Here is a 24,056-nt window from a genome sequence, read left to right on the forward strand (position 1 = left end):
ACAGGAAAAGTTTAATGATACCTTCATCAGTTTCATCTATTGTGTGTAAAGCAAAATACTGATCACACCATGATTGTTTTAAAAGGTTTCAAAACTGTTGATCAGAACATCAAGACAAACTTTCCATTACATATATTGAATTACAGCTCTGTACATTAAAAAAGTAAAATGATAAGATCAGTTTTATTCAAACATCAACTTAAAACAAAAAGCAAACCAAAAAAATTCAATTTTTTTCTGAAAAAAGCAGATAATTTTTTTTTTTTTTTTTTGCAAATATAACAAAATGTACAACCTTGTTGAAGCATCATCATCTGCAGAAACTCTTCTTGGAATCACTTCTCCACAAATTTAATTTACAGTTTACCTGTCAACCATTTGAAAATAATATACTAACATATTCATCAATTATCTAAAATCCACTACGAACAGAGTTAGTTCTAAGTTAATGTGTGAGCTTCACTCTCAGTGTTGAACACTTAACGGCTCTGCTTCACTTTTAAAATACATTTATTTGACATTTTCTCTTCAGTTCAAAGGGATAATTGATCAGATCAGAGAAGTATAGATCAGAGTGTTTCCCTCTTTTCCACCTTCCTCAGTATAGACATTGTGGAGACTCTCCATAAATCTGGAAGCAGTTCTCTGTTGGTGGTGGTGATGAAGTCTCCTCATTCAACTGAAAGGAAAGAAAAAGAAGCAGAGGGTTTGTGTAGATGTGGTTCCTCACAGCTCATTTCATGTCAACGTTAACATCTTGGTAAACATGACATTTTATTGTTGCTCAGTCACCGTGAGTGGTTTCTCTTCTAAGTATTGAAATGTCCTCAGAGAACTCTGGGCTGTGGTGTTTCAATTGATACCTGATAAAAGGTTCAGGAAAATGTAGAATATACAGTCCATCATTCAAAAATAATGGCATTGATATTGTTTGCAGTCATAGTGATTGGTTCCTGGAATAAATACTATCATAAATAGACCTGTCTCATTTCACAACAACCTGTTCAAAATATTAATTCCAGCTGTAAGTGGATGTAGATGTTACTAACCTTTGACTCCTGTTGACTTGACTTTCATTGGAGTGTACTTGTGCAGAGGTCACACTGGAATCTAAAACATCAATTTTATTATTTTAACAGAAATAAAGATGTAAATATATAGATTGATGGGATCTAGAGTTGTTTACCTAACTTTCCTACTTTGTTTTCTATTGTTTAAAAGTCAGCTGCAGCTGCTGGACGCTGCTGTGAACAAGTCCTTTAAATTCTTTAAAATGCTTTGTCTGAAATGCTTTGAATGTCAGTGAGGATGAGGCATTGTGGGTAAAGCAGACAGAACTGGAGCACCAGAGCAGCTGGCTGGAGTCAAACCAGAGGCAGAAAGGTGTGAGTGTGTTATTTCCTTTTACAAACACAGAGCTGGTGTCAGCGCTGGTCACAGAGAACAAATGCCACTGTGCTTCTGATAAATAAAGGATGAATGTTTTTCTTCTGGGTCCTACCTGTCCATGATGTGGTCTTCACTTCAGGGTAAATGCTGCCCTCTTCTGGTTTCTGCTTCTTCCCTGGAGAATGAATGAAATTACAATCAGAGAACCTTCTTATAATTGGACTCCTGGCTGATACTGTGATCTTCTGTTTTTGGATCTGAGCTGTTTCTGTATTACAACATCCAATACTCACCCTTCTTGACCTCCTGAAGCTCCATTGAAGAATACATCACATTCCTGGACTCATCTGCAAAACAATTCTTCTGTTAAAGTTTGGAGACGATCATTGAATCACTGACTTTACTCACTGCTTCAGGTGAAAATGTGTGAAAAACAGTGTTTTCTTCCTCTACCTCTGTCAGTAGAATCAGTCTCTTGGATTGTCTCATAGGGATTATCATCAGCTAATGGAGAGTGGACAGAGTTTAACCACCAAAAGAGACAGAGTCATGAGTTTCCCTCATTGTTTATGAACCTTGATCTTCTAAAGAGATGGATGTTACTGAACACTTTCAGGAAATAGTTTGTATTAAAGCTGACCTTGGATCGGAGAAGCGTATGTGTTGCATTGATCTTCCAGCTGGTTGCTGCTGTGGTCTGGAGTTTGGCTCTGCTGTGAACTTTGAGACCTGTTAACCCTCAAAATATTTTAATACAGCAGGTTCAACAAGAAACTACAATTTTAGTTTGTTGTAAAGGATCATACCAACCTGTTGAAGCATGAATCTGTGAAAAAGATGAGAGATGATTACTTGATTAATCCCAAATATTTGATCTCTATGTTGACACATGATCCTTAATCACAATATTTCTTTTGTTTTGGACCCTGACAGAGAAAGTCTGTGAAACAAATCTGAAAGAGAGGTCTCACCTTTTGATCCATTGTAGAAACACAACAGCAGCAGCAGAACAATCAGCAGTAAAACTCCACAAATCCACCGAATGATCATCAGAGAGCCAGATGAAGAGCTTCCAGGCCTGGATGTGACTGCAGGGATCAATGAGATTTGATAGAATGAATACACTGATAATAATAATACAATAAAAATGAGCAGATGACTTACACTGAACAGCCATCCAGCTTTGTGCTGATTCTCTTCCATTGTACTGACACTTGTAGAAACCTTCATCTGATTCTGACACTGCAGAGATCTTCATCTCTCCTCGTGTCGCATTTTCAATGAGTTTGTTATTTTTGTAGAAAAACACATCAGAGGGAATATTTCCAGTCTTCATGACACAGAGGAGAGTTACAGACTCTCCCACAGGTACAGGATACACAGGGCTCACCAGGATAACGCCATCAGCTGGAAAACAAAGTTCAGTTCATTCATTAGAAGGTGAGACGATGAGGATGGAAAATACACACTGATAAGTTGGTGTTTTTCATCCATCTGTCCATCTTCTGTAGCGCTCCATCATACTGAATGTTCCAGGCTGCTGGAGTTAAATCTCAGCAGACTCTGGGTGAGGGCAGAGGACACGCTGGACAGTTCAACACTTCATCACAGGACAGGAAATCAAACACATTCACATCACACCAGCTGTGGTTTTCATTCACCTTTTCTTTAAAATTACACTTTGAGCTGCAGTTCAGGGATCAGCCTCAAAACTCTCAACGATCAGAGAAAAAGACAACTCACAGTGTGTGGAGATATTGACTGCATTGCTGAACTCTGTTCCAGACTCACACCAGTACACAGCTTTTCTTGGAGCCTCATTCTTAATATATGTTGATCCATTGATTGTAGCTGGAGGAAGAAAGCTCAACAGCGAGTCGTCAGTCAGAAAGCGGATCAGCCTCCACTGGGAAGAGCTTCCTTCACATGTCAGTGAGAGAGATTCAGAGGTGAAGTGTTGGACTCTGTCAGGATTCACTGTGAGAGACGCTGATGGATGAACACCTGGACAAAACATCAAGGCTCAGTGAAGGATGGCATTTCTATTGTGGCTGCTGGAAGACAACAGTTCAAGAGTTCCAGAAAGACAAACTGACCTGAAGACCAGACGAATGTGGGACGACTGTGTTGCGTGTAAATCGGCGGATCCCCTCGTCCAGCTGAACATGCATATCCTGCTGTGTGTGTCTGTCCATGAACTGTGAAGGAATTGTTTGCTGTCCCACTGCTGGTACCAGGTAGAGGCTCATAGGTGTAGGAATCCTGAGAGTTTGGAACAGCTTTGAACCAGTAGAAGCTCCACCCTGCTGACGGAGGCTCAGTGTGACAGATCAGAGTGACTGAAGCTCCAGGAATCAACCATGATGGAGACACAGAGAGCTTTGGTCCTGGAGGAGAGAGATGATTTTCTCAAATTGGATTACATGGGATTACATGGATTACATGATTCATTCATACCTTGACTGAGTTTAAACAAAAAACAAAAACAAAAAAAAAAAAAAACAACTTCAGGTGTCCAATTGTTTTCTCATCTGTACATCTTCACACACACACACACACACACACACACACACACACACACACACACACACACACACACACACACACATAAATCTGATGAGACATACTGCTTAATACTGTCAGAGTGACGGTGTTGCTCCAATCTGTTGACTGTGCTCCTCTCAGCTTGTTTCCTTTACATCTGTATTCTCCCTGGTGCTGTGAAGAAAGAGCCTCCATCCTGTATTGGCTGACATTTGCTGGTTTGAGTAAACTGCTGGTTTCCCACTCATACTCCCATCCTGTGTTTCCTCCATCGATGGCACATCTGAGAGCGATGGTCTCTCCTTGGTAGAGCTGTGGTCTGTCGTGTTGCAGAGTCAGGGTTGCCTTGTTTGGGACTGTCCATGTTAGAAAGCACAAAACAGGAGGAAAACTCAGGACAGGTGGATCAGACAACAACTACAAGGATTTTATAATAACTTAGTGTATTTGAATCTGCACTTCAGAAAATCCTCCTCACTTATTTTAGTGACACTGATGGGATCACTGTACTCTGTGTAGTAAAGTGGATCTCCTCTTCCTCCTCTTCCTCCTCTTCCTCCTCTGCACCAGTAACGTCCCTCCTGTGAGACTTCAGACTGACTCTGATACTCATCAGTATCATGTGTGTTCAGGAGGGAGGTTTTGGAGTCTCTGTACCAGAAGTATTTCCATCCAGCTGGTTGATTCACTGAGCAGGTCAGCGTCACTCTGCTGCGTTCAGACATGTTGAATTTATTGGTTCCCAGTTGAGCTTTTGGTTGAGCTGTTGAGAACAGTCACAGAATAAACATGTCAACAGTATAAAGTCTGGTGGAGATGTGACTGAGCCAGTGTTTCAGACAGACTGTAGCTGCTGATAATAGTGTCAGTAAACATGTCCTGAACTGAAAGAGGAATTACAGTCTGTTGTAAACAAATAAATAAACATTCTGTCAATCTGTTTGGATCTAATTTTGGTAAGGTACAAAAACTATTATTCATGTCTTTACACTGTTATTTGGATTAATTTGACTCCAAACATGTCAAATCTCACATGTAGGTGTAAATTTTAAGAAATATGAAATTTTTAGAACTATTATCTGTTTAAAGACAATCGGTCTTTAGTGAGTTCTTATAAAAAGAAAAACAAAAAAAAAAAAAAGTACTTCTCATGTACAGTTGAAGGACTGGACTGGCAGCCCAACGACATCATAATATCAGTTACATCATGTTGTACTTTATTATCTTATTGTCTGAATATCAATCTAACAAACACAAGTAAAAACCAACAAGCATCACTTACGTAACACTGACACTGTGAAGGCTTCACTCCATGTGGTTGAAGAATAAATGTCATCTCTGCGTGAGGCCATACATTTGTACTCTTCACTGATGGACTGAGAAGCAGTGACTTTTAAGACCTTTTCCTTCTTCTGTTGAAGTGGTACTGAGTTTCTCCACCAGTAATACCACCAGTCAGTCTTCTCTCCTCCCTGGACCTCACATGTCAGAGTGATCTCCTCACCCTGGAATATCTGAGACCAGCTGGGTTGTTGTGTAATGACAGGCTTGTTGGTGACTGTTTCCACCAGATATGAGGAAACAACGACAAACACACACATTAGGTTCATCAGGATTTCTGTGCTGATCAAGAACAATTTAGTAATAATTAAAATGTTGAACTCACAAGTTATCTGAATGTTGGCTTCATCACTCAAGTCAGAGACATAACCTGATGTTTCTCTCACTCCTCTGCACCGGTAAATTCCTCCTTTAGATACCTCGACTTTGTTGTCCTCAACATTTGTCTCCCAGGTGTTTGATGTTGATCTGTAAAACTCATATTTCCATCCATCAGAGTCTCTCACAGAGCAGGAAAGACTCACTGAGCCTCCGACTGAGATGGTTTTGGTGCCTGATGTCAGTGTAGCCCTGGGTTTCTCTGTGGATGGAAAAACAAGATGCACCTGTAAATAACTCTCTGAAAACTTTGTGTTTCTTCATTTTATGTTGATTAAATCAGCTGATGAATTTATTACTCTGGGCTCACACTGGATGCCCGTGCGTGTCCGGTCTGGCTCTGCAGCTCTGTCACTCACACTGTCTTGGAGTGTCTGCTGTCAGCTGATGGAGGTTGCCAGATCTGTCCCAAAGCCTAATGTTAAAACCGTCCAACAATAGAAAGCAGCCCAAACCACCATCTCTGTAGAAAATGCATGTTAAAACTGTAAAAACTGGATTTGCATTAAAAAAAGAAAACAAGTCACAGACACATCACCGTTTCATCAACACACCCGTCGGGTTCAAAAGAACATTGATTGTGCAGAAACCAGCCCAATCTGGCAACACAACCGCTCCCGTCATAGAGCTGTTTTGTGCAATTTTGGTGTCGTTTGACTTTCCCACAATGACTAAGTGCAACATCGTTAATTCTTCTAATGCATATAATGATTAGATTGCGTTGTTTGTTATGTATTCTACCAGAAGAACAAATTTAAAAAAAAAAACAATGTTTAAGCTAGGGTTGGCGATCTTGGAAAACTAGCATGCAGCACGAATGTAGCATCTCCCTAAGGCTCCGCCCAGCTCTCACCCAATTGGAGGAGCTCCATTGGGAGCGGAGACGCGGAGACGTTCCGCGCGCGGCGCTTCCGCGTCCAGTGCGTTCCTGGCATAACCTGTCCTCAGCGCTTTGTTTCTTCGTTTTTCTTTATTTGCACTACGCCAAGTTATGGCGCACTCACCGGTAAGTAAAGCCCCAAACATTCTTCTCCGCCGTTCTGCAACGACGCTCCGTCCTTCTACGCGCGCACTGAACCAGGGTCAGTGCACGCCATTGACATGTACGCGCAGGGGGCAGGTCGAACAGCGAACGGATTTGATTGGTTTAAAAAAAGGTGTCCTGTCAAGACGATTGGTTGCTGTTTTTCCCGTTTTCCTCCTGCTGTAGATAGCGGATATTTTCCAAACTACTTTAAGAACACGCTATGAATTGCTTCCCATCGGGTCATAAAGATCATTTTAACCAGTATTTAAAAAAAATGTATCTCATTCAAATCGCCAACCCTAGCTTTAAGGCAAACACACGACATAGATTTTATTTTGAAATCACATATTTAGGAACATGTATCTACTTTCCTTCTGGTACCCGACTTGCTTGTGTTTCCATTGACACGGCAGGGCTCCGAAGTAAGGAAAATTCTGCAGCCGCGCTGAGGCTACTGTGAGCCCGGCGAGAGCCCTGCGTTACACTCCGCACATGGCACGTTGTCACACACACAGCGGAACCAACAAGCAGAACCATCAAGGAGACAGACAAACAATTCCTTGGAATCGAGGCAATCCAGTTATTACAGTTTTAACATGCATTCTCTACAGAGATGGAGGTTTGGGCTGCTTTCGATTGTTGGACGGTTTTAACATTAGTTTTGGGACAGATCTGGCAACCTCCATCAGCTGACAGCAGACACACCGAGGCAGTGTGAGTGACAGAGCTGTGGAGTCAGACCGGACACGCACGGGAATCCAGTGTGAGCCCGGTGTAATTTGGTTTTGAGCTTTCCAACATGGCTTCAAGGAAGAAGTACAGTCCTCCAGAGTTTGGCTGTAACTCACATGAAAAGATGACACTACTTGCAACACTTGCAAAGTTTTCATGACATGGACATTTTTTTCTTTTTTCAAACACTTTTTTTAAAGCAATGCAAGAGTTTCTTTGCTTTCTGATTAGTTATTTTTAAAGTACTACAACTCAATGAACTTTTGTTGAAGAAGTATATCAAACCAATTCCTTCTGAAGAGTAACTTGTCCAACACTGGGTTGAACACAGACTCAGAATAATTGTTCAAAAGAATGATTTCAAACCAATCTTAAGGAGCAACCAGACACATCGAGAATCAGGAACAGTAATATGAAAGACGTATACAATTAGTAAAATATGTTTTTGGAGCTGATAAAGACAAAGAAAAACCCTATTGTGATGTTTATATTCAAGGTGCAGAACTAAAAACGTGTAAACATGTGTAAAAGAGTTTTAACACCAAAACAATCACACACTCTTTCAGTCATTTGTCTTATTAATTCATTATTTTCCTGGCTGCTTGTTCTTTTCAGGGTCAAGGGTCAGGAGCCAATCCCAGAATCCTGTGGGTGAAGGCTGAGTCCACCCTGGACACTTCATCAGTCTGTCACAGGGCCAGAACACACACACACACACACACACACACACACACACACACACACACACACACACACACACACACACACACACACACACACACACACACACACACACACACACACACACACCGAGGGGCACTTCAGGGTCACCAATTAACCTCACATGCATGTTTTTGACCAGAGCACTCAGAGGGAGCCCAGGTACACCCAGGGAGAACATGGAAATTCTACACGGAAAGGCCCCAAGGCCAAGTCAGTATTTGAACCCAGGACCTCCTTGCTGTGATTTAACAGCACTAATCACTGCAGCACCATGCAGTATGCAGGAGAAAATATTAGTCAGGGATCAAGTTTGACAGTACTGACACCACAGGATCAGTACAGCTTATACTGTGTGTCAGAATGATGATAAAGTGAAGAACAAAGTTCTGTTTTCCTGCTGTTGGTCATGTTGATCAAATGTTCAGGACTCACCTGCTGCAGTAAAAGAGACAGTTTCACTTTTCTCTGTTTCAGACGAAACGTTCTGACGACCAACACAATCATATTCACCACCATCATTTGAGGAAGTTATCTTGAATCTGTAGTACTTAGTTGTTTGGTAACCAGGAGAGTATTGTTGATGATCTTTGTTGAAACTGTATTCCCAGCCTGCCTCTGCTCCTTCAATGTCACGTCAGAGTAACAACCTCTCCAATGAAAAGAGTCGACCAGCCAGGGTCAATCTTCAGCACAGCACCTGGAAACAAATAGAAAACAAAGCACACAGGCAGCGCTGGAGTCCTCATACAAAACCCACACATGCACAGGGACAACATGCAAACTCCACATGGAAAGGCTCCCTGGACTGGACAGTTTTCACTGTGAGGTGGAGCACCAGCCAACATGCATCCAGTCAAAACACACTGACTCCTGTAGAAGTAGCTGATACAACAATTACATTTTAAGATTCTTCTTTTTTAGTTGTTCAGGTAAAAACGACAGTGAAATAAATATCAATAACCTAAATAAAAGGCAGCAGTAACAAAGAAAGAGGAGAGTGTAAATGAATCACCTGCAGCACAGCCTCTGCAGAGCAGGACACCAAACACTGAAATAAAGATGAAACATGAAGACATTAGAGCTTCAGTGACTTTGACTGGTTGGTGTGTAACATTAACTTGAATCCCAATAATGAGAAAATCCAACAAGTGAAAGAAACTCAGCTCTTCTCACTAAAACCTGACTGTGTGTGAAATACTCACAGAAAAACCACAGATGAGAGAATAACCTGCCTCCCATTCTGACATGCAGCCTTTATCACAAGAAGTCTTTGTGTGAAGAAGAAAAGTTCAGCATTAGAGAGAAAAGAAGAACTGTCAGTAAACTGTGAGTGACGCTTCATAGAAATGCTGCATTTTAATATAAGTTCTTCTTTTTGCTCATCTTGTTTTGTTATCTCAGATCATCAGTCTGGCAGGTTGAACACAGCGTTGAAAATGTGTGAAAAGATTTTATCATGACTTTTACACAGTAAAAGAATGATCTCAAACCAAGTCCATCTGACTGAGGCGACCTCAGTCCTAAAACTCGATCAATTATTGGATGTTATTTACACCTGAAGTCTGTTCTGGTGATAGAATTTCAATTAAAGGAAAATGTTCGATCAAGAAATCAACAAACAGGAGATTACTGGAAGTGATCCAAAGTCTTTTCAAGAACAAAGTCACATCAACTTTCATAATAACCATAAAAAAAGCAAAACAAAAAACCACACCTTGATGGTTTCCTGTTGTAACTCCAGAAGGAAAACATCAAGTATTTGTATTTCAGTAGATATTTTTCAGGAATCTGTTCTGATGTTTTTACTTTTCTAATGACTTTCTCACTTTTTCATCCTACATTTGAACATCAGGGTCTTTCTTCACCTGACGTTTTGAAACCGTCTCATTCTAGTTCAGATGATGGAGCGCCACATGCTGCCTCGTCAAATAAAGACATGACATCAGATCACGTCACCACCACAATCAAGTAAACTGAAATAATTTCTTCAGTATTTTAAAACTGAATGCTTCATGATGAAGAGATCACCAAAAGCAGTTTGATTCAAAAACGTTATTTTAAAGCCGTTGAGTTGGATGTTTGCATCATTTAGTAGCAAGAAATATTGTTGCAAACCCCATAAAGTCTAAAAACAAGAAGTTGAATGTCATTTCTCAGAATTAAATGAGTGTGTGTGTGCATACAACCATTTTGGAAAAAAAAGCAGAAACCATGATGAGGCGAGTGTGATTTCCTCTTTCTTCAACACAAGTACAAAAGAAAGAGTTTGAGACAGGCGTTTTGAAAGAGAAAACTTGTTTTGTTTTTTTTTACTTTTGAACCTTCTGTCAGAAGCTTTACTGTTTTATTTTAATTGAAGTTAATAAGTAGAATCAGTCGTTTTACCACAGTCTCTTTAAAAATGCATCCGGACTTGTAGTTTGATTTCTTACTTCCTGTCTCAGAAATGATCCTCCTGGAGAAAACGAACCATGTTTCATTCAAAACACTGTTGGAAGAAAAAAACATTAATTCTTAAGTCCTTGGTTGGAGCTTTACAAATATTTGACATGAAAATGTCGAGAATTTAACAGTTTTACCTATAAAGTCACAGACATTTTCTAAAGTAGCTCCAAAATATATTTTTTTAAACGCTTCCATTCATAAAACCAGAAAAACAAGAAGTCTGTAAGATCTGACACACACAAGGAAAACTAATCCACCATAATTAATACATGATCAATACTGATAATTAAAGTTCTCATCATACTCACTGATCTCAGTTCTGCACAGCAGATGTTGGAAGTCCACTGCACTCTGTCACCAGTCTGTTCAAATTATATACTTTTAAAATATTTAATGTGAAAACTAAGAGTCTCTATAATGGAATGTCCCATTAATGTGACTCAGAGGCGTCACACTTGTCTTCTGAACGTTGAGCTGAGCTTCTGGTTTCATCAATTCTCTCACAGGAAGCCAAAAGAGACACGTTGAAAATGACAGATGAAGTTCAGCCCCCTCTTCCTGTGGAATAAAACTGCAGCCAGACTATTGATGATAACCAGTTAACAGAGTAGAACACGAACGCAAAGTTCCTGTTTCAGCACCACGGACAGCGCTCTGTCCATCATCCAGCAGCACGTTGAGCCCGATCACTGTTAATGGTTAGGATTTGCGTGTATGAAAGCACGTCTCGACTTGATACACCCAAAAAGCTGATCCACTAATCGGGTTTCCCTGGATGTAAAAGGAACAAAACAGCACGTGCAACCTATTTAGCACGTTTGTCGTCCTAAATATAATAATAAATGTAGACGGTTGAAAAGCAGGAGTCCAACAGGCAGAGGGCTGTGTGGTCTTTGTGTCCAGAAACACGGGTCATATTAACACAATATTTTTCATCATTGACAGAATTTTTAGATGGATGATGGAGAGATCTGGAGGCTGTCATTATGAACGAGTAGAAAATGAGAGACGCTCCGCTTCGCCTTTGAACTCATTCAGACCCTGCTTCAAGTAAACACTCTCTATTTTGTGAGACTTGGTGTGGTGGAGGCAATTCTTAACCTATGCAAAGAAAAAAAAACAGAAAAAACAAACAGATATAAAGACTGGACAATCAGTCCGTTTGTCACTCAGAGCTGACTGCAGCAGACTCCACCATGACAGCGGCTTCAGCTGTGAGTCCATGGCGGTAAGAGACCGCTCTTCACAGGAAATATGTTTGGTGACCAAGCTGTGAAAGCGAGTTATTGTGTGAAAGCTGAGGCATTCACACAATAACTTTACTGTTTCATTCTTCTTCTTCTCACCTTCTTACTGTTCAGTTTAGCTACAATGTTGAGTTAACCTAACTTTAATTTTTTTGCCAGCTGAACATTATATTATATTGGAGTCAGCTTCAACAGGATTCAATTCTAGTTAGTTTTAAAGTTCTGCATACATATAATTCCTTACACGTTTGTTTAACTTAATCTTGTCTCTATGCATTTGCAGAAAAAATAAATAAATCAAGTTCTGTCTTTTCACCATTGCAGCATTTATTAACAAGGTTCTTAGCAATGAAATTACAGATTCCCAATAAAAATGTTCTCAATCTTTGAAGCTTGGCATCATGGTAACTATCTCAGGAAGAAAAAAAAATACCTTTTTTGTCACCATGCTCACACATGAAAAAAAGTTTGCAGTTAAACTGAGCAGTGACACTGATCACTGAAAAATGGGAGTCTTGCCAAATGTTTTGACTTAAGAGAACTGCAAACTTACAACACTGGAAAACTGTTAAATTTACAATCCTGAAAGACCTATTTCATGAACGGCATTCGACAATTAAAACTCAGAACCAGATGAAACTCGAGGAGAATGCTGGGCCCACACACAACACAACTTCCTGCCTTTATAGATTGGGCTTGTGAGGAAATCTCTTAATTTAGCAAAAATTTTTACAAAGTGGTACCCGAATAGTGTCACAAGAACAGTACAATAGAAGCTAAAAGAAACCTTTGAGACAATTCTGGAACATTATGGCACTGACATACTTTGCAGCAATGGTCTCTGTGTGGTTCCTACACAGTCTCACAGAGGACTCTGGTCCTCAGTCCACGGACTCTTGATGAGCAGTGGTCACTTCCGATGCCCATCACAACCTTCTGAATGACTTCAAAGGTGTATTTTAGCTCCGTGGTGTAGTCGATGTTGAGCACATACAGCGGTCCAAACAGCAGAGTAGTGTGAGTAGTCAGTCCTTGATGCCATGCAGGATGATCTGATCCTCCTGCACCACAGCCAGGTCCGTCACATCCTCCACTTGTTGTATTCTGAGGATTCCCAAGTTCAAATCCCCTCGTCATGTCTCCTCCATGTCTGTGGGCTCCTCAACGATAAAAAGAAAAACAAAAAAAAGTACTGTTGAAATTTTTAATTGTCTGCAGGTTCCTCAAAGTCACAAAAGAGACATTTAACTTCAAGGTCCACTTGTTTGCGCCTGCTAAATCCATGCTGTCTCACATGGGTTTGGAGAGATTTTTGACCCTTAAAAAAATACACACTATCACTGTAAATGCAAAAGGAGAGCTTAACTTCTTCCATCATGACCATGGCTGGTTCTGTAGTGTTCAGGTGTTCTTCTGTGTTTCCTGTGACAGAAGTGCAAAGCTTACCTGTCCATCTCATCCATGAAGCAGCCAGGTGGAGCAAATACGATGAGCTACAACAGAAAATCTCATATTAGTGCAGTGACAATGGTTACAACACACTCAACAATCTGGCAACACTGGGGAGGGGCTCACGGCAGCACCCGCTGCTCATTGACGACAGCAGCGAGACATCCTGTCACGTCTCCTGAGCACCAGAAAAGGTCGCTAGATTTGTCGCTCGTCGCTTTTGACAAAAAAAAAAAAAAAAGTGGCCAAGAGGCTTTGGAAAGTCACCAGATTTAGTGAGAAAGTCATCATGTTGGCAACACTGGCCGGCCCGCATCAGTGCTCGGATCACTCGTAGTGACGTAGCACCGGAGGGATCGTCTCTGATTGGTTGACGCCCAGCGGCAGCGCGTCGAAAGTTCAGTTTTACGAACTCTCAAACAGCGACGCTCACGACCAGTGATGTATATAGTACGTATGTATACGTCATTGCTCACGACGCTCCTGACGCTCCTGACGCCGGGGATACGCGTCGTGGGCGTCATGGTGCGTTCACACCGGACGCGTCGCGGGCGTCGTGAGCGGCGCTTTTCTATGCAAAGTCTATGAGCGGCGGGCGGCGGGGCGGCGCATCAGGAGCATCGTGAGCGTCGCTTTTTGAAATGATCATTATTCAGTAATTTAATAGTAAAATGTACATTATATATTTTAAATGTATTTGCTTATTTAATAAAGAAATGAATCTGAATATTTTGCTGAAAAATATTTTGCATCTTTTGTGCTTAGAAGAGTTCAGTGATAACTCTCAGGGATGGGTAGTTTTCCGTATTTATGTAATCTTGGTCTATCAGTTTTCTTTAAGAACATTTTTGATGGGATAAAACCAATAGTTGATTTGCTCCATGAATTTACAGTGTTCTCCTTCACCAATGTCATCAAGTAGTTCCTACATATTCAGTCCACTAGAGGGCGTGCAAACAGGACAAACAATCCACTTTTTGAACTGAGCAGCAGCTGAAAACTCTTTTTGTCCTCCAGTGAAGTGTAAAACTATGAGAGCTGTTCAATCAGTCAGACCTCTGACAGATGTTTAAAAAGACCAGGACATCAACCCCACTCCACACCTTCACTTCAACATTTTGAACATGATCAGGACATGATCAAAACACCTGGAACTCCATGTTCTCTCCTTCATTTGCACATGAAGCCAAAGTCAAACCAGAGAAGAAGAGCTGAAGCTCTGATGTCAAACAGGAGGAATCCAACAAAGTCTCTTCTCTCACAGCGACTTCCTGTCTTCTCTCGGTCTCATTACAGACTCATTACAGTCATTACAGACTTACAGACTGGCCGTGGAGTTTGTGACTGTGAGCTTTCTGATTCGGAGTGTGAAGTGATCTCCTCAGCTCTGAAGTCTGACCCCTCCCATCTGAAACATCTGGATCTGAGTGACAACAGGCTGAAGGATTCATCAGTGAAGATTCTGTGTTCTGGACTGTAGAGTTTCTTTCTTGTGCTGCCACTCTGGTGCCTGAGCCGAGTCATTTTTACAACGTGGTGCAGCCTGACTTTCAGAAACACAGCTGAAAATACTGATCTCAGCAGGTTTGAACGATTTGAATTTTCTCCAGACTCTCCACTGCAGCCACAGCTTCACTGAGTCTGACTTTCAGAGCAGTGGAGAGACCATCTGAGTGTCTCTCCATTTAACATCTCTAATTTGGAGTTGGACTCAGGGTTTGGGCCCCATGAAAAAAAAAAAGACAGTGCCACAGCCCCGGGCCCACGAGAAGCCCTGACTGGAGCCTTTCTGGGCCCCTATTAATGATGGGCCCCTAGAATCCTTCCCCCTTTCCCCCCCTTTTCGGGGTCTCCCCCCTTTTCGGGGTCTCTTGAAGTCTCTTGAACGCATATATTTAAAGAAGTTAAACAAGAGCTGCTGTTCTGAAACATTTTGTCCCTCCATGGCTGTCCTGCTTTGCAAAAAGAATATTAACTGCATTTTTTTGGGAACAGAATAGTCATCCTTCACATTAAGGTACAGTTCACAATACATATAGCCTACACATTAAATCCATCAATATCTCTCATTAATCATTTAACTGCAGTCTGGGGTCTGTTTTTATTCAGACCAGAGGCAGTTCAGAGAAGAATCAGCGTTGCATTTGAATCAAAACAATGTCTCAGTAATGCTGACTGATTTAGAAAAAAAGGCACAATAGACATTGCAAACATACATTTAAAAAAAAAAAATCTTGAAATATATTTTAAACATTAATTAAAAAGCACAGATTACTTGAAATATGAATATTATATATTAAGTAAGTGTAATGTTTTGATATTATATTATATTATATTATATTATATTATATTATATTATATTATATTATATTATGTTATATTATATTCAAAATATACATTTAAAAATACAGACAACATTGCGGGGTTATTTTTCTATTATTCTTTTTTCAATAATTTTTGCTTGTAATTTTCTGTTTAGTTTAAGAATGTTTTCATGTAGTGAAGCTACTGTCTTGTCTCACATTGTACACACTTTAAACAAATCTGCAAATAAATTTGCTCCAACACACAACTGAAGAAGCAGTAAAACATGTACTTCTCAGTACTGCCCCCTTCAGGAGGACAGAGGTACTGACTGCTTCACTCTGCTTGTTCACAGCACTTTAATGACAGATCAACAGGAATGAAAAAAAAACATTAAACAATTTGTTGAGCAATGTCTGAGTTGATGGACTCTATAATCATCATAGATGAATACAGAACGGGTGTGTAGGGCTATTTTCATAAACTGATACACGCAGGAGCAAGGAGGACGGGACGGACGCAGAAAAGATGAGACTGGAGGAGAGCTACAGGGGGAGGAGCGGGGGCGGGAGAAGGGACACGTCCGAGACAGCAGTCGGCTGAGCGTACGCATCAGCAATGTGTGACGGAGGAGACGGAGACAGGAAGAGGCGATTTAGAGCTGGTACGAAACCGACATAAGGTGGAGACAGGAAGACAAACAGGAACAAGCTGCTCAAGAAGACACTTTCACACACACACACACACACGCACGCACACACACACACACACTGCACTGCCTGTGTGCATTTAAAGCCTCCCTGACACGATGATCTTTCAAGTTAAAATGTGTTGTGTTTAAATTTCAATAAAGTTTCACATTTACACTGCAACATTATGAAAATGATGCCCGTTTACATGGAAACGGCTGAAAGCATTTTTTTCAAAATGTTGCTTGAAGGGACTTAAGGTGTAATATAGGATGTTCTATTTGCTTTGAGTTCCGGGTGGATCATCAAAATAACTGTTGGGTCTGTTTGTCAATCATTCTGACGAGCTGCTTTCGTGTGCTTGCTCCCAATCAGGTTCAACTTATTGCGCATGCGCATTCAGAGTGTTTATGTAGCCGGTGAGCTTCGGTTACTGAGCTAGTACTTACCAATGGCGAGTCTGACATAATGAAGCTGTAACTGTTTCGGAAAATAAGCTTTATGAGGAGGCCGATCGCAGATACTGTAAACAGAGCCGTGCACGCCCGGAGAAGATGAGCTCGCGCTCGCACGCTTCCACCATTGAGGCGTTTCCTCGGTTGAAGCAGGAGAGCAGGGAGGATGGTCTGGCGCATGCGCGTTTTTCAAAAAGCGAGTAACAGACGTTTGGCTTCATATTTTCAAGAAAATCCGATAATACACCTTTAAGGCAACTTTACAAAATTTACCTCAGTGCTGCCGCGATAGGCGCTGTGGGTAACTGCAGCCACCAGCCAAGGCGGCACGGGAGCGCGCACAAACATTTTACACACTGTCCATCTTCACAGCACTGCACCAGGGATGCAGTGTTTGAGTTCGTTTCCACTGCGGCCATGTTCTTCCTGTTCCAGAGCTGTCGGCAACGCGCATCCAGCGTCAATTTACGTCACATCCCCACGATTGCGCGGGAAATTCAGACGCTGAACTGCAGCCAATTATGTGGCACACAGCCTGTATAAGGCAACAGACAGATACGCGGATTGGCCTGTTATTTTAGGTTTTTAATGCTTCGCGGCCCATTAGCATTGAATAAACTGGAAACGCATGTGTAGTTTTTCACAAATCTTGCCTGAAGTCCCTTTAAATGTAAAACTATTCTGAAACGGAAACACAGAAACACTGTTAACGGGGCCGTGATGACTGGATCACACTACTGTGTTCTCTTTTTAACTGCATTACTAAAAGAAGACAGGAAAAATTATCTTCCACTGATCCGTTAGATCATGTTTGATGTAGTTTCTAACAAGCTGAAAATACGCTCATTGATATTGTTATGGCAATTTTATTTAATAAAGGGCTTCCGCCGGTGAGTTCGTTTTGGTATCTTTTATTATGCTGTACAGCAGGAGAAGTCACGCAGTCAACAGAGTAACAGAGTGAGTTCTGCCCTCGCAGGGGCGTGCAAGCCTCTAATAACTATCTGCTACGTTCACTCCCAGGGGCCTTGACTGCACCCAGCCATAGGCTGGACACAGGAAGACTCCCACGAGTGCCCGCAGCTGCTACGCTAAGATTATCAGGAAAAGTAAATTCTAGACAAAGCATTCGTGGTTCCTCACACATCTGAGTGTGTGAGCTACGGTTGTTTACAAAAATACCTCTGTGAGCACTACAAGTGAGAAAAAGCATGCATACATGGGAAATTTCCATTACAATATGAATGCGAATGTCTTGTTTATTGTGGTCAACATGTTTAGTAATATTACTAAAAGCACTTTAACGCGAAGGGAACGTGGCATTTCTCACAATAACTGAACTAACTTCGGTACTTAATGCACTGTATCATGTTTATTTATTTGTTTATTTGTGAATGGATCCCCATTAGTTGCCACCAGGGTGACATCTAATCTTCCTGGGGTCCATACCTATTAAACAGTCATAAATTATAATAGTACAGAATAAACAGAGTCACAGATAGTGAATGGAGTACATAGAGTAAACAATCATAAAAAGCAATACCTAAAAGTATTAGTCAGTAGAGTACTGATAAATAGGTAAGTGAATGCATATACATAATTAAAATAGAGTGAAAAGAACAATAAAACAATTAAAGCATCAAACAACATTAAAAGTGCGCCAACAATTAAATCACATTTTAAAAATTTTAGCCACCGTGTTTTTAAACCTTTTTATGTTGTTCTCATTTCTTACGGACAAAGGAAGATTGTTCCACAAAGTAGCTGCCCTATAAATCATTGTTCTCAGCATTGCCCCTGTTTGAGCCTTCGGGAGCCATATAAGTTTTGCCATATGACGCCTGGTCAGATGGTTATGGCGTTGATGAACATATGTAATTTTATCAAAGAGAGGCCTTGGTTTCATTTTTATCCGTACATTCTGGAGAAAATTAACAAGATTCTTCTGTAACCTTTTCTCCACATATAGCCAAGAAAGACTGTGATGCATATAGTTTATGTGTGTTCGAAATGGGCATCGGAGAACCATACGTGCAGCTTTGTTTTGCATAACCTGTAGCTTCTGAATATCTTTTTGTGTGGTACCCGACCATACGACTGAGCAATAATCTAAATGCGATAAGACTAAAGACTGGGTGACATATTTGACAGATGCATCTGTCATGAAGTAGGCACAACGTCTAACATTAGAAAGTGCTATACCCATTTTCCTCACAATCTTATCAACGTGACTAGTCCAGGTCAAGTTTTCATCAATGGATACGCCCAGGAGATCAAACTTATGCACCTGCTCCAGGGGTATATTATTTACAACAAGTGACAAGAAGTTTCTATTCATTGATTGCTTTCGAGAAGATAGGATCATGCACTTTGTTTTACTTATGTTTAGAGCTAATTTATTAGATTCCACCCATTCAAATACCTGGTCTAAATCACATTGAAGCGTATTATTTAAGATGTGCAGGTTCTCCGTACCGTAATATATAGTTGAGTCGTCGGCATACATAGCTACAGAGGATTCTTTCAAAATAAACGGAAGATCATTTGCAAAAATTGAAAAACACAGAGGACCAAGGCAGCTACCCTGTGGAACTCCACAGTCCAGCCCTAGGACGGAAGAAAAGCTACCATTAAAGTAAACAGACTGAGATCGATTCGTTAAATAGCTCTTAAACCATTTAAGGGAGCAAACAGAAAATCCATATGCAGACAGTTTGTCTAACAGCAAGTTGTGGTCTATCATATCAAAGGCAGCACTGAAATCTAAGAATACCGTACCTACATAGTTGTTTGCATCAAGTTTATACAGCCAGTCATCAGTCATATGGACAAGTGCAGTGGAGGTAGAATGGCAATCTTTAAAGGCATGCTGAGAATCCGAGATGAGATTACAGTTCATAAAATATTGTGAAATTTGTGCAAATATAAGCTTTTCCATTATCTTGCTCAGGACAGGCAATATGCTAATAGGTCTGCTATTAGTGCCATTGAGGGCCAGCTTATTATCTTTAGGTAGAGGGATGACTTTAGCCAGTTTCCAAGAATTAGGGAAAACACACTCCTTTAAACTCAGGTTAAAGATATAACAAACAGGCTTAGCAATATATTCAGCTATCATTGAGATCATTTTTCCATCTAAGTAATCCAGCCCAAATTGTTTACTATTATTTACTGATTTCAGCAGTTTTTCCACTTCATGCAAATCTATCGGATCAAAAGAAAATATGCAATTTTTGCCTTTCATTATTACATTTTTGATCACTTCAATGGATTTGTTACCACTTAGGTTACTGGATGGGTTAAGGTTCTTAAGCCGTATTTGTTTTACTTTATTGATGAAAAAATTATTAAAGTAATTAGCGATTTCAGTTGGTTTAGTTATAAACTTCCCTTCAGTTTCTATAATAGCAGAGTCCACATTTTTGGTTCTACCCAGTAAATTATTAATAACATTCCAGAGTTGCTTCCCATCATGTTTTACATTATTAATTTTGCCGACATAATAAGCTTTTTTCAGTTGTTTATTCTTTTTAGTTACGGAATTTCTGATTTTGCGATATTTATTCCATATGCTGGGATCTTTACTTTCAAGGGCTGCTCGTTTTAATTCGTCTCTTTGGGCCATGCAGATTTTTAAATCTTTATTTAGCCATGGAGCCATTGTCTTTCTAATATTTGTTTTCCTAAGCGGTGCATGTTTATCAGCAACTTCCTGAATCATTCCATCAAAAATTTCAAGCGCGGTATTAGTATTATTTTCTGAGTATATAGCATGCCAGTTTAGTGCCTTTATATCTGAGATAAAATTTTCTGAAATAAAAGATTTATATGACCTTTGCAGTGAAACCCGGGGACCTCCCTTTGATACCTTAACTTTCCTACAAAAGGCAATGAGATTGTGATCACTGAATCCAATCGGGAGAGAAGAGACATCTGTACAAAGTTCACCCATGTTGGTATATATATGATCAATACAAGAGTTGGATGTTTCACCAGATGAACTAACAAAAATTCTGGTTGGCACATTGATAATTTGAGATAGATTACAGGTTATCAAGGTAGTGACCAGTCTATCTTTTAGAGGAGAGGGAGTGAACCAGTCTATATTGAAATCCCCAAGTAAATATATTTCGCCCGGTCTGTCGGTAGCATTCATAAGACCTTGACAAATGTCATCAGTATATTGAACAGTAGCACTCGGGGGTCGATAACAACAGCCAATCAACATAGGTTTGCAGTGAAGAAGTTGAACACGCAGCCACAGTACTTCAAGAGATGAAGACATTAAATCATGTCTAATTTTGACAGCTATGTTATTTTGGACATAGATGGCTACTCCGCCTCCTCTCCTATTTCTATCTTTCCTAAAAATACTGTACCCAGATATTGCAATCTCAGAATCCTCAATAGTGCCATCAAGGTGCGTCTCAGAAACAGCAATAATGTTAAAATGATGTAAATGAATTAAACGGGACAGCTCAAATACTTTAGATGTCAAACTGCATATGTTTAAATGAGCGATTAATAACCCTTTTTTAGGTAAAACCATGAGATCTTAAAATAGCAAAATTAAAACAGAGATAAAACTTGAGTCGCAGCCATTCTATATACATAGGTCCTCAGATCAGGTGTCACAGGGGAGCTTCGGAGTGCTGGCACGAGGATGAATGATAAGTTGATCGAATTTCAGGAATGCAATGTCACCACGCTCACGTGCAGCCCGCATTTTTGGCAGCAGCTCTTTCCTTCTCTGCCGAACAGCCTCAGTGAAGTCCTCGTTGATGAAGATTTTAGTTCCTTTAAGATTCTTGGCTTTTTGAAGAATATCTACCTTGTCCTTGTATTTCTGGAACTTCACCAAGATTGATCGAGGCCTGTCCTTCCCATCCCTCAGCTTCCCAGTTCTGAACACACGCTCAATCTCAGGGATCCTCTGGAAGTTCAGCTTTTCAGCTATAATACTTTTCACCTTCCTTTCAGAATCAGCCCATGATTCGCCAGGTGTTTCCTCGATCCCATCAAACAACAAATTATTTTGTTTTGACAGACCCTCCAGGTATTCCATCTTGTCTGTGACAGTTAACAGACTATCACATATTTTCATAAAATCACTTTGTAAGGAGTTGTGGTTTTCAGATGACTTCGCTGCGGCAATTTTAATGTCATCCACCTCTTTCTGGGTAAACTGGAGACTCGTTTTAATGTCTTGCAGCTCTCTGGACAACCCATCCAGTCTTGTATTGGAGGTTTCCAGAATTAGTTTCACAAATCCTTTGAAATTGTCATGTTGTTGCTGCATTAATGAATTAAACATGTCTCTTTGTTGTTGAAGAAGATCCGTAACATGAGAGAGAGACACATAGTCTTCATCCTGTTTTGTATCAATTTTAGACTTAGGTGGCATGCTGGAATTGGTACTAATCGCAATAGACAAGTTGGATTGAAGCACAGAGCTGCTAGCCACAAAGGCTTGGGCAGATCGTCCCTCTTATACAGGCAATTCAGACGCTGGCTCGCGCTAGCTCAGCTGGCGATAGCTTAGCCGCCGTAGCTTAACCAGCGTTAGCTTAGCCTCGGCTAGTAGGTGGTTACCTGGACCCGCGGATCATCCGACAATCACTGCTAGCTTGACATCGCGAGCAGATGGAAGTGCCGATCTTGCCGTCCGCCGTCTGGGTCCTCGGATCTTGCCGTAGGCCACCGCTAGTTTTGCCACCGGTAGCGGGCCAGATGATCTTGGCGTTAGCCGCTGGTCACTACGCCTTCGTTAGCGGGAGGTGGCGCTGAGCTTGCCGTACGCCGCCGGAGCCCGCAGAGCCAGCCGTCAGCTGCCCCAGGCTCCACCACCGCTAGCGGGTAGTAGCAGGCCCGTTGATCTTGCAGTTAGCCGCAGATCCCGTCATCCGCCGCTAGCTATTGGTCGCTAGCGGGTAGTAGCAGTGACCCGCTGATCTTGCCGTCCGCCGCCCCTGGCTTAGCCTTCAGGTATACTGCTAGCCTCAGGTGTGCTCTCAAGGTGTGCTCTGCTCTCAAGGTGTGCTCTGCTCTCAAGGTGTGCTCTGCTCTCAAGGTGTGCTCTGCTCACAAGGTGTGCTCTGCTCACAAGGTGTGCTCTGCAATGTGATTAAACTGTGTGGGAACGTTCTGGTTGGTGAGTCTGTGTTTACACCCTTGCGAGTGAGATAATACTTTTTTGTATGAACTGTATGTACAGGTTTTTTACCCCCATCTACAGTTATGTATAAACATTTTTTTCCGATAATGTCTGTGTATGCCTCCTGCTTGTGCACACCTCTGCATTGTCATTATACCGTATTAATTGCTGTCAGTGCACAAGGATGTTTCTGTAAAAAGGTCAATATATTTGTGGTTCTAATGCTGTCATCTTTTCATACAGGGGCAGTGAAAGTGTTTTTTTAATCAGCTACTTTGACTCAAAATGTTTTGTTTTTCTCTTTGTAGGACAAATGAGTTATTTTATATTTTACATGGAGATAATATAATCATAAAGATAAATTGTTCCCAAAACAAATTGCTTTAAATTCTTAAAAAAACAAAACACACACACTTTTTATGAAGTCTGAGGAATATCTGAATTCAATATAAAACATATTGTGATACTTTTTGGCTAAAATCTACACTTTCTGGCGCATCTCAATATATTTGAATATAATTGAAAAGTTATTACAAAGTATTTTAAACCATTTTTATTAATTTGTAAAAATCTGAATTACGTTAAAGGGGTTGTATCATGCAAAATTCACTTTTTGTATGTTTTAACCTTGTGATATAGTTATGTACTCACCTAAAACACCCCCAAAGCGTTTTTTTCCTCCGTGCCTGCGTGTTTAAGCTTTCCTCCTTTGTGGTGCTCAGAGAGGCAGCCCCTCCCGCACCCGTGAAAACGCTCTGTTTTCCCACGTTCACGTCACACGGTGAAGATGGCTCCCCTGAGCCCCCCTCCTGCAGGCCCTCAGCAATCAGCGTTGCTGCTTTTTGTAACTCCGATTTCGAGGATAAACTTTGACCATCGTCTGAAAGCAACAGTCAAGCAAGAGCAAGAGTCTGAAGGGTCTGAAGGGTCTGAAGGGTCTGCGCTTGGTGAGTTTCTCACAGGAAAAGATGTTGTTGCGCGTGGAGAAGCTAGAGCTAAAGAGCTAAAGCTAGCCAGCGTATTTGTTTTGAAGCGCTGATTGGCTGAAGTAGCTGTCAGTCAAAGTCCACAGGGGAGAGGCGGGATTTTCAGTGAAACGGAGCGTTTTCTCTTGTGGGTTTCAGAATTAGCCCCAGAAAATCTTTTATTTCACACAAAATTACTTTTCCTTAGCGCCAA

At 40.9% G+C, this 24,056-nt stretch overlaps 1 protein-coding gene across 1 annotated transcript in view; it reads right to left on the reverse strand.

The window, feature by feature from the left end:
- LOC115382489 (Fc receptor-like protein 5) overlaps positions 1-24,056 on the reverse strand; it is a 32,701-nt gene continuing 8,645 nt past the window's right edge. Inside the window, exons 3-17 of the mRNA XM_030084233.1 lie at positions 5,600-5,854; positions 5,216-5,491; positions 4,412-4,696; positions 4,017-4,289; positions 3,486-3,776; positions 3,133-3,393; positions 2,554-2,796; positions 2,361-2,477; positions 2,200-2,215; positions 2,030-2,118; positions 1,843-1,893; positions 1,683-1,736; positions 1,502-1,564; positions 1,050-1,110; positions 1-679 (exon numbers count right to left, since the gene is read on the reverse strand). Of these exons, the coding sequence (XP_029940093.1) occupies positions 676-679; positions 1,050-1,110; positions 1,502-1,564; positions 1,683-1,736; positions 1,843-1,893; positions 2,030-2,118; positions 2,200-2,215; positions 2,361-2,477; positions 2,554-2,796; positions 3,133-3,393; positions 3,486-3,776; positions 4,017-4,289; positions 4,412-4,696; positions 5,216-5,491; positions 5,600-5,854 (2,339 nt within the window). The 3' untranslated portion in view covers positions 1-675. The remainder of the gene's footprint in view (positions 680-1,049; positions 1,111-1,501; positions 1,565-1,682; positions 1,737-1,842; positions 1,894-2,029; positions 2,119-2,199; positions 2,216-2,360; positions 2,478-2,553; positions 2,797-3,132; positions 3,394-3,485; positions 3,777-4,016; positions 4,290-4,411; positions 4,697-5,215; positions 5,492-5,599; positions 5,855-24,056) is intronic.

Source organism: Salarias fasciatus, chromosome 3 (assembly GCF_902148845.1).
Source record: "Salarias fasciatus chromosome 3, fSalaFa1.1, whole genome shotgun sequence".
Taxonomy (NCBI): Eukaryota; Metazoa; Chordata; class Actinopteri; order Blenniiformes; family Blenniidae; genus Salarias; species Salarias fasciatus.